This window comes from Typha latifolia, chromosome 3 (assembly GCF_019914945.1).
Source record: "Typha latifolia isolate L0001 chromosome 3, TyphaL0001v2, whole genome shotgun sequence".
Lineage (NCBI taxonomy): Eukaryota > Viridiplantae > Streptophyta > Magnoliopsida > Poales > Typhaceae > Typha > Typha latifolia.
The window spans coordinates 3452394-3462335 of NC_133088.1; the positions used below are offsets into that span (position 1 = coordinate 3452394).

General features: G+C 37.2%; 2 protein-coding genes across 3 annotated transcripts; one reads left to right on the top strand and one right to left on the bottom strand.

Annotated features, from left to right (window-relative positions):
* The first annotated feature begins 1168 nt into the window (after positions 1-1168).
* LOC140785096 (uncharacterized) lies at positions 1169-4374 on the top strand. 2 transcript variants are annotated; one of them, XM_073132826.1, is made up of 7 exons: positions 1169-1468; positions 1702-1849; positions 1969-2160; positions 2759-2887; positions 3450-3619; positions 3801-3931; positions 4045-4374. In XM_073132826.1, exons 1-7 carry the CDS (start codon positions 1252-1254, stop codon positions 4126-4128), a joined length of 1071 nt encoding a protein of 356 aa, XP_072988927.1. In that variant the 5' UTR covers positions 1169-1251; the 3' UTR covers positions 4129-4374. The 2 variants fall into 2 exon arrangements, with proteins under 2 accessions (XP_072988927.1, XP_072988928.1); XM_073132827.1 differs by lacking the exon at positions 2759-2887.
* Positions 4375-4592: 218 nt separating this feature from the next.
* Positions 4593-9731, bottom strand: LOC140785097 (WPP domain-associated protein-like). The gene is made up of 5 exons (XM_073132828.1): positions 9479-9731; positions 6772-9089; positions 6163-6289; positions 5279-5380; positions 4593-5166 (listed from the first exon to the last, which is right to left on the bottom strand). Exons 2-5 carry the CDS (start codon positions 9081-9083, stop codon positions 5101-5103), a joined length of 2607 nt encoding a protein of 868 aa, XP_072988929.1. The 5' UTR covers positions 9084-9089; positions 9479-9731; the 3' UTR covers positions 4593-5100.
* Positions 9732-9942: the final 211 nt, after the last annotated feature.

The following is a 9942-nucleotide window of genomic DNA, read 5'->3' on the forward strand; positions in this document are numbered from 1 at the left end:
ATTCCAATACTGGGATAGAGGGTCATCTCTCTCGTTCTAACTCTAAGTTGAATAAGAAAATAAGAATAAATGATTTGATATCCGTGGTATTAGTAATACCATAGAAATATTAATCATAGTATTAATATGATAATATTTTGCCACAAATTATGAATAATTGATTCTTAATTGGTGGATAAAGGTAGAATAATTTGATACAGATAATTGAGGCATTACAATTAGAAAAAGCAAGGCTTAGAGAACTAATTGTTAAGCATGAAGGAGGCCAGAGAGAAGTTATCTAGAAAAAGTATTAAGTTATTTTAAAAATTGTAAGATTAAAGGCAAAGATAGAGTTTAATAAAACTCTGCAAAGAACAGAAGAGGTTGATTTAAAATAACTCTATCCTTATTCTATCCGTGATAACTAGCAACATAGTTATTTTTCACTTTATTACATCATGGGCCAATAAAAAGTAACCCACTTAAATTACGGTAATTTAAGTAATTTAATGGCTTTTTTATCCGGCCCATATTTAGATGACGTTTAGTTTTTGCATAAAAATACTTATTCATTAATTAAGAATATCTTAAATATATTTTATAATAAAACATTTACTTATATATATTTTGGTCAAATATTATATAACGTAAGTGATAAATTATCTATAAAATTTTATTAAAGATAAAATGTGCGATAAAGTTATGTATATTTTCTAAACATATTTTTAGTACAACTAATATACTTATTTATAATTAATAACTAAATAAAAATTCTTACATAAATTTATTCAAAATAATTATTATATTTATAAATAAATAATAAAATATAGGTAAAATTATAGATATATCTGATTTATATTTAAGAGCCGTGAGTAAAGTTATGAAGGTAACTTTCTGTCAACAACGTCAGTAAGTCGATCCCCGTGTCTGATTTGTTCAGTGACAGTGGGGTATAGACTATAGTTCAACGGTTCCACGTCTTCAAGCGGGTGCAAGAGTAATTTAGTTTCTTTCTTTCAGTACCTTCTTTTAGTCCCTTTCTCCTTGACTCTTTTGCCGTCCGAATCCTCTCTCTCTCTCTCTCTCTCTCTCTCTCTCTCTCTCTCTCTCTCTCTCTCTCTCTCTCTATATATATATATATGTGTGTGTGTGTGTGTGTGTGTGTGTGTGCGTGCGCGTGTGTGTGTGAATCTATTATATAGATACGTAGTCTAAATCAATGGAACTTCTCTTCTACAGTCATAATTAGTAGTATTAGTAAAAGCAAAGATGAAGGGGTACAGAAATGGCCAGATGTGGGACTTTGAAGCAGAGAGGCCGGTGACTGGAGGCGGCGGTGATGTCATCCTCGGCCTCGACGGCGGCACCACCAACACAGTCTGCGTCTGCATCCCCGCCGCCACGCCTTTCTCCGTCCACCGAGCCGAGACGCTTCCCATCCTCGCGCGCTCCGTCGCCGGTTGCTCCAATCACAACTCGGTCGGAGGTAGAATTGTATCAAGATTCCGCCTTTCGTGGAGTTTGGGTTCTAGGGGCTGATTGTTTCTTTGGGTATGCTTAGTTTTGTGGATATAGGCGAGGTAGAATTGAATCAAGGTTCCACCTTTGATGGATTTTGGTGTTCTAGGGAGCTAATTGTTATTTGGGTATGTTTGGCTTTGTGGATTTAGGCAACGATTTTATATATTTTGAGGTCGTTTTTTGTGTTGGAGTATACAGAAGTCAAGGCCAGGGAGACCCTGGAGAATGTTATAGCTCAGGCTCTTTTCAAGGCAGGCTGTTGTCGTTCTGCTGTCTCTGCAGTTTGCTTAGCTGTAGCTGGTGTTGATCATCCTATCGATCAACAGAGAATATTGAATTGGCTCAGGTTTGTCTTCTCTTGAAACGCCCATGTAATCTTTACAATTTCCTAAATCTCTTGCTATTTAAATGATAACTCTTGCCCTGGATGTGTCCCTTGTCTGCAATCTTACTTGATTTTGTCAGAGATATCTTTCCAAACCATGTCAAGTTATTCGTGGAAAATGATGCCGTCTCTGCTTTGGCAAGTGGAACCATGGGCAAGCTCCATGGCTGTGTATTAATTGCCGGAACTGGCACGATAGCCTACGGGTTCACCGATGACGGAAGAGAAGCCCGAGCTGCGGGTGCTGGACCAATCTTGGGTGATTGGGGAAGGTTGGTGGAAAAATCTCTTCAGTTCCAATATTGATTCTGAACGACATACTATCTATCTTTCCGCATATTAAGATAGTGTATGATCTTAGGTTAGCAGCAAAGGAGGTCAAACTTATTAGGTTTGTTGCAGAAGGTAGTAACTTTGTAATTTGAGTGGTATCACATCTCACACCATAAGCATATTTCTAATCAGCTTCTTTGGGATTATGGCACATCTACAGCTATTTTGAGAAGGCGAATCATAAAATTTCTGTTTTTCCTTACAAAGATCAGACAAGGAGTGTGGCTGCAAATAGCAACCATTTGTTCTGATATAGTGACTGTCAGACATTTTCAACTATTCTGGATGGAAATGTCATCAAATGTCTATGTAGTCCTTGGGCACTTCTGTTGAGCAGAACTTCGCCTTCTCACTCTATCTTCTGTACATAATAGAACCAGTGCTTGCATTTTAGTGTACAAATAAGCATGCTGCATGTAGATGTCATCTAGCGTAAAATCTGTCATGGATGAAACATGGAACGCATCTGTAATAGTTCTCCCTATATTTGGAGTTCAGAGATATTTATTATCTGGCTTGGCTGTGTATGAATTACAGTGGATATGGAATTGCTGCACAGGCACTAACAGCAGTCGTGAGAGCTCATGATGGGCGTGGCCCTCAAACATTGCTTACACGTAACGTTCTTGGCTCTCTTGATCTTTCATCACCAGATGAATTGATCGGGTACATCTGTCTCCCTAATTAATTTTCATTTGTAAGCATGATATTTATGATACATTGGGCGTTTGTTTGCAAAGTAGAAAGAATGGCCACTGTAAAGTCATAAGAAGTTGTCGAAAACTCTGAATATGTTATCATTTCTTGCTCTCAGAGGACCTTGTGTTGTTATATCTCATGCAAAAAGGTCCTTGTCAAGGGAGTGAGGTTTGTGCACCAATCTTTCTGATGTTTTATACATGAACGAATAGTTAAAACACAAACCTTGTGCAATAATAGCTTTGCAGGTGTAATCTTTAAGCCATCTTGAGTTCTCCTTGGAATTAGCAGAATAGAACTGTTTCAATAAATATGCTATGTGCTATCCTTGACTTTACCTGTATTCAATTATTTTACCTGAATTTGCATAGCACCTTTCTAAGTTTCTAGTAAATAGAGCTTCAAGGAACAAGCTTCTTTTGTGTTTACCATAGTGTTTGACATTTTTTTAACACTACTTTAATCATGTTTATATGTTTAAACTGAAGAAGCTTACATCTTTGCATTTCCTTTTATTCTGTCGGAACAGGTGGACATATGAAGATCCCTCTTGGGCCCGTATTGCTGATATTCTTCCAGTAGTGATAGCTTCTGCAGAAGCTGGTGATGAAGTTGCTAACAATATCTTACATAATTCAGTCCTAGAGTTGGCTTCTAGCGTTAAAGCCGTCGTCAGAAAACTTGGTTTGAGTGGTGAAGGTCCAATAGATATCATAATTCTTTCCTCCTTACTGCTTTACAAATATAGGCCTCCTTAAGTGGAGAGATTGTTCTGGAGAATTTAAGCAAGAAAGAAAGAAAGAAAATTAGTGAAGTACAATAAAAGATTGGATCTTTTATGGCTTTTGAAATATGAATTGTTGTTGTTTCTCCATTATAGATGGAAGGGCTTCGTTTCCGCTCGTCATGGTTGGAAGAGTACTCGAGGCAAACCAGAGGTGGGATATAGGAAAGGAAGTTATAGATTGCATCACCAAGCTTTATCCAGGGGCTCATCCAATTCATCCAAAGGTTAGTTAACTTATTACCTTATGATTGTTTTGGAAATCTATGAGCAACTATCCACAAGTGTCTGATCCTTTCTAAGATGTCATTAGGTTCCTTACTGACTTAATCATCTGCAGGTGGAACCAGCTGTTGGTGCAGCACTGTTGGCTTGGAACTCCATTGCGAGCGAATTATATGGCGATTTTGCAGCTGACATTTGATACATGGCTTCAAATTAGGAGAAAATGGCGGCTATGTAGTGCTCGTTGTAGATAGCAGATTGACCTTAAGGGTTAAAACAACTAGTGAGGCAAATCTCTCTAGGTTGACTTTGCCGCCATTTGTGTTTTCTTCTTTGTTGTCGGTTAGTGTTAGATTATGTTCTAAAAACACTTCTTTTGCAATGTAAAGTGCTGAAAGAAGAGTGATGTGAATGTTTGTCTGTTTTTCAGGCCCCATTATTTTCATTTCATCCACTAAAAGTGCAACTTTAAAATTGAAATTATTGGTTTCATGTCAATATGAATGGCAAATACAAGAGAAGCCATTTGATCGTTCTCAAAATACAGAGAGGCCTAAGTATCAAGGCAAAATAAGACAGTTTGTGCACTTTAGGTCCATTTGGTTCAGGGGCAGGTCAACTAATCGACATAGTGCCCTCGAGCAGAGAAGAAGCTCCATAAAATGCGTTAGTAGACTCTCTCTCAACATTTTATTCATCAACGTAGATCAAAGATCATAATTTAAACTCTCTCAAAATACAAAAGAAAAAAAATATTATTATTTAAACAACCTAACACATCTCTAGACTTGAAAGAATGATGTACAGCTAGTCGTGGATCAATTTCTCTGTCTTTTCTTTTTCCTGAGGAAGCCACCAAGAAGTTATCCAAAGCTTGGCAAGAGTCCTGATGAAAAGATGAGCATGGTTGGTGACTCTCAGATTGGTATATTCTATCTTCACAAGCTTCCCATGTACAAAGCTTTGTAAGTCATCACACAAATGCACAAATTCATTTACACAGTATACAGGCTGAGCCCATATTTTGTTGGGTCAGCAGATCGTAGGGTAGTCAAAGTTTTCTGCTTACAGGGTTGTCAACGTTTTGATTCCTTGATTGCCTCAGTAAGTTCAACATGATGGTGATGGCTGACACAAGATTGTCAGATATCGAGTTACTAATACGAGCACTTTACCACACTTTTCGAGCTGTTTCACCTTTTAACTCTCTTTGAACTAAGTTTAGAATCTCCATCACCTATTAGAAAGTAGAAAACTTAATCAATGGAAAAGCTTAGCAAATTTAGCAAAGATTAATCATTTGACATGAAAGTTAATACCAGAATCAGCTACAGAATGAACCATCTTACCCCAGGATAATGCTGTAGCACTGGAGAATAATGATCAAGTGCTATGTATATCTTTCCAAGCAGACTTAATAAAGCATCGACCTCATCGCCTAATAGATCAACCTGAGTCACATATAAAATAGCGAGATGTTAAATTATCTAATATAAGATAAGCTGCAAACCAAAGACACAATCTTATGTTCTGATACCACTCATTAGTGCTTCAGTGTACAAAAATAATTCTAGGCTTTATTTTGTTTTGTGAAGGAAATTATGAACTATGAGTATTTTTTGTCATCTTAAAGGTGAAAATAAAAATTCCTTTTGGTTTGAATTGAGGAACTCATATTAACTATTAAGCTGAAGATAATTAGATCCTTCCATTAGGTGTCTCCTTTCTAATTCCTGTCCTTCACAATTAGGCTGATAATTGCATTGTTTCCTTTAAAGATGTCCTTAACCTAGATACCAGTGCTGTGTGATGGCATCGACATGGCTCCTATCGTGTTCATTTGGTCAAAATTAGGCTAAAGAACCCTATAATAGCACTCCATTAAGCTCATTCATAAAAATTAAGGTTTGAATAACTAGAAATATGTAAGTCTGATGCTAAATAACTAAAAATGTTTCTTCCAGGATGAGTGCAGTCATAATTAGCTAAAATTTGAATTGAACTTTGGTTTACTACAAAATGGCACACTAGGATTGCATGCCAATACGAAATTATCTGAACCTATATATTAGTGGAATAACCCAAATATGGTGATACTTTGATGGATTGTATCATCAGGCTATCATAAATATAGCTCGCTGTAGGATGAGACAGTATGATCGTATGCATGCACACATGCATAAAAGTAACAGAGATAACCATGACAGGAGGAATAAGACATGAAGGATCATACCTCAGCTTCAGCCTTTTGAAGGTCAGAGCATCTCATCTCAAGCATTTGTTTATACCAGAGCCCCTTTCTCTTTAGTAGGATGGCTTGTTGCACCAATGGATTATGCTGACTGTTTAGTGCATTTAACCTGCAGATTGAATGACAAGATTAAATTACAATCATGCACCAAGATGAAGTATGTATGCAGTTGAATTTTCAGTCTTCAAACACATGCATCATCTGCAGGCTGACATTGCTACAAGTATCATTAAGATGCATAAATCATGTTGAATTTGCCATTGAGAAATTCCACTTCTCATAATAAGAAGAAATTTCTAGTCCTACATTGAAGATAAAGCACTGGGTAGCTGACTAGCTCTCAAAGGAAAGGAGAGATTTTTCATTCCCTAATCTAATCGACTTCAACAAGAGTATTTGCACAACGTCAATAAACACAGAAAAATCTGGAAAAGGTCTTCCATTCATTGTGACATGCAATTACATAATTTTTAACCTGTTCTTTCAGATGAAACATATGGTAGAGATGTTTATGCATGTCTGGGAAAGCTACTATCTGCATGTCAATTCAAAATAGAAAAAATAGGACAGGAGACCAGAAATAAAAAGCACCTATTTTCATTCCTTCTGATAGTTTCTACCAATTTGTTTTCAAAATCAAGAAATCCTTTTGACATCTCGTCCACACATTTACGGATGCATTTCAACTGCTTTTCTTGCTCGTTGTCCATTTTGATGGAAGATGATGATGTCTTCTGTTTCTCCTCAATAATTCCACACAGTAAGATATTTTGATTTTCCAATTCCTCCAAAGCATTTGAGGTACTCATTAAGTTTTGTTTCAGCTTACTAATCTCCACTTCGTATTGATAAATTTGCTGCGAAGTATCATCCAGTTTACTTTTCATTGAATCTGATTCCCTCTCAAAATCCGAGATGATTATAGTTTGCTTGGCCAATTGATCTCTGAGCATATTAAGTTCATTGTGAACTATGTCAAGTTGCTCCTTTTGTTGCATGAATGTAGACCCAGCATCTGATGCAAATTGCTCCTTTTCACTGATTAATGCTGATAGAGATGCAAGGGCCTGCTTCAGTTTCTGATTCTCTTCATTTCCTAAAATTAAAACCTTCTCCTTTTCTAAAAGCATCTCTTTCAAAGAAGCCTTTTCCACATAATATTTTTGCACAGTAGAACCTACAGCAGAAATAGCATCACAAACAATTCCTTTGAATATAATGGAGCATGTCTCTTGCAGGACACTGGTCTGGATATTTATGTCCTCCATGCAACATTGGTACTTACCAACAGTTTCTCTTAAAATTTTATAGTGTATTACATCTTTAATGTCAACTTTAACCTTAAGTTCTTCCAGTTCATCATCAAGCTTTCCAATTTGTTTCAAAAAATTTGCCTCTGACGACGAGTGAAGTGACATTTTGCTTCTTGCATCAGATATCTGTGATGATAGATGCTTAACCTCGTTTCTTTTACTTAAAAGTAAACCCCGAAGATGCTGATTCTCATAAAACAAGTAATCAACTCTGTCCTTCAATCTGGAAATTTCATCACGATCACTATTAGTTACATGAAAATTCACATTCTTCACGAGTATATGATCAAGTTTTGATATGACTTCAGTTATCTTTTTCCGCACAGATTCGAACTCTTTATCTTTCCTAAAAGGTAACGAGCCCTTTTCCCTCAGGAATTCCCGCTTGAGTCTAAACAGTTCCTCTGTCTTCTCTTGCAAAGCCATATCATGCTGTCTCCTCATCTTGATCATTTCAGATTTAAAGTAAGTTACCATTTCTTCCATCGACATGTGCTTCAGATGGGAAATGTCAGCAATGTCCAACATGACTTCTCCAGAGTTCCTGGATTTCTGCACCACAAGGATTCCATTCTCCTCACCTTGGGATTGGGTCGCATGCTCTCCAAGTACTTTTCCAGAAATATGATCCTTCCTTTTTGTAGAATTCTGTTCTTCAAAACATTCATGGCTAATATGTGAAAGAAGCATACCTGGTTCTAAGACCAATAATGACTTTGAAATAGCATCAAGTTCTTCACGCATGGCAGTAAGTTCAGCAATCTTATCCTGCCAGTTCTTGTTCAAGGTATTTATAAGACCTCTTTGCTCGTACAACTTCATCTCGAACTCATCTTTAAGGCACCTGATATAATTCTGAATCATGAGGCTGCCAACTTCCTTTTGCAACTCCTGCTCCAACTTGTGCTCTAAGACCAATACTTTTGCTAAATTGAACATGTCACTTATTTGTTCAAATCCAGATGCTAGTAGTTCTCTTAAAGCATCAACCCTTTCATCAATTTCTGGCAGCTTTCCATTACTTTTTACTTTTGTTAAATCACCTATCTTCTCAGAGCTGGCATTTAGTGGATCACGAGAATTAGTGCCAGTTAAATACTTGAAATCCTCCTTAATCCTTTGAAGCTGATCTTCCACAGCAACCCTAAATCTACTTAAATGTTGATTATAACTCAATTCTAGACCTGCATCTAAGAAACCTTGACGCAATTGTAACACTGGCTTCTCAGTGTCCACATCCATAGCGGATACTGCTGCCGACATCCCCAATCTACTGTCTATATCCTTGTCATACTTGTGAGAATGCAGCCTATTATTCAACATAGCTATTTCTGCTTCCTTTGAAGCAATCTTCTCTGCAGCCTCCTCAACCACAGCAGTCACCATCCCTTTAGTAACAGAATCACTAACCATTCTCAATACACTCAAACGGTCATTTAGCTCATCCCAATAAGATTCCAGGTCATCAAGGATAAATTTCTCGTAGAAAGCTGAATCATCCCCGGCTATGTCCCGTTCTTTGCAATTACTACCTGATAGCATGGACCCATCAAAGCCAACCCTTTCATCCATTACCTCGGAGCTCTCCATCGGTACCTGTAACTTTAACCGCAAAGTTCAACAAGATGGAAAATTTCTGGAAAAAACAAGAAGTAAAGATTATAGATTTCGAGTCGTGAACATCTTAAAAGACCATAAAGTTGTCCATTTTCTCCTTCTTTTCTAACGATTTTGACCTCTAACCAACTAAATTTACCCTTATGATAAAACTCATAGCTTCCACAACCTAGATTAAGCGGTAAAAGGGCAGAATTAGAGGGAAAAAACGATAACTTTCGCCAATACCATCAAACCAGGCTTCCAAATCCAATTCCATAAGGAAAACTAACCCAGACAACCAAAATCAGAAGCAAAATCTCTTCTTTAAAAAAAATAAATAAAAAAAGGGAATTAACGGATTAACAAAGACAACCAAAAGAACTCACGGATTGGATCTCCTCTTCAAAATTCGCGCCTTCCTCGAATTACTCCTGTAGCCGAGAAACAAAAACAGTAAAAGGAGGGGCCTTTCGTAATTATTTCCCTCCCTCCTCCGAGCCTTTTGGGGCAAATTCTAGGGTTACCCAAAAAGGAAAGAAGGGAAACAAAGGACGAAAGCTTGGAATCGGAAAGGACTGGGAAGGGAGGAGAGAAGCGGAGCAAGTAAAGCTACAGTGTGAATGAATGCTGAATGCCCGTGGACGGAGAGGAGCGCTGTGTACGAAAATTCGTGCCAACTTTTGGGCGAAATTTACGGAGCTGCCACTCTTAACAAATCCATCATAATTTAATGATTAATCTAAGTATTAGTTTGTAGTTTTAGGCCCATGGGATTAAAACTTATTTCTTTTATTGCTAAATTATACTTACACCCCTGAACTATGACCTAATATCATTTATACCCTTTTTA

Bases quoted from the DNA above. Each gene is read 5' to 3' on its own strand.
- LOC140785096 (XM_073132826.1), top strand. From the start codon at position 1,252: ATGAAGGGGTACAGAAATGGCCAGATGTGGGACTTTGAAGCAGAGAGG. The intron at 1,469-1,701 runs GTAGAATTGTAT...TGGAGTATACAG, and splicing joins CAATCACAACTCGGTCGGAG to AAGTCAAGGCCAGGGAGACC. The intron at 2,161-2,758 runs GTTGGTGGAAAA...TATGAATTACAG, and splicing joins ATCTTGGGTGATTGGGGAAG to TGGATATGGAATTGCTGCAC.
- LOC140785097 (XM_073132828.1), bottom strand. From the start codon at position 9,083: ATGGAGAGCTCCGAGGTAATGGATGAAAGGGTTGGCTTTGATGGGTCC. The intron at 6,290-6,771 runs GTGCTTTTTATT...TTCAATCTGCAG, and splicing joins ATCAGAAGGAATGAAAATAG to GTTAAATGCACTAAACAGTC. The intron at 5,167-5,278 runs GTAAGATGGTTC...ACTTTCTAATAG, and splicing joins TGCTACAGCATTATCCTGGG to GTGATGGAGATTCTAAACTT.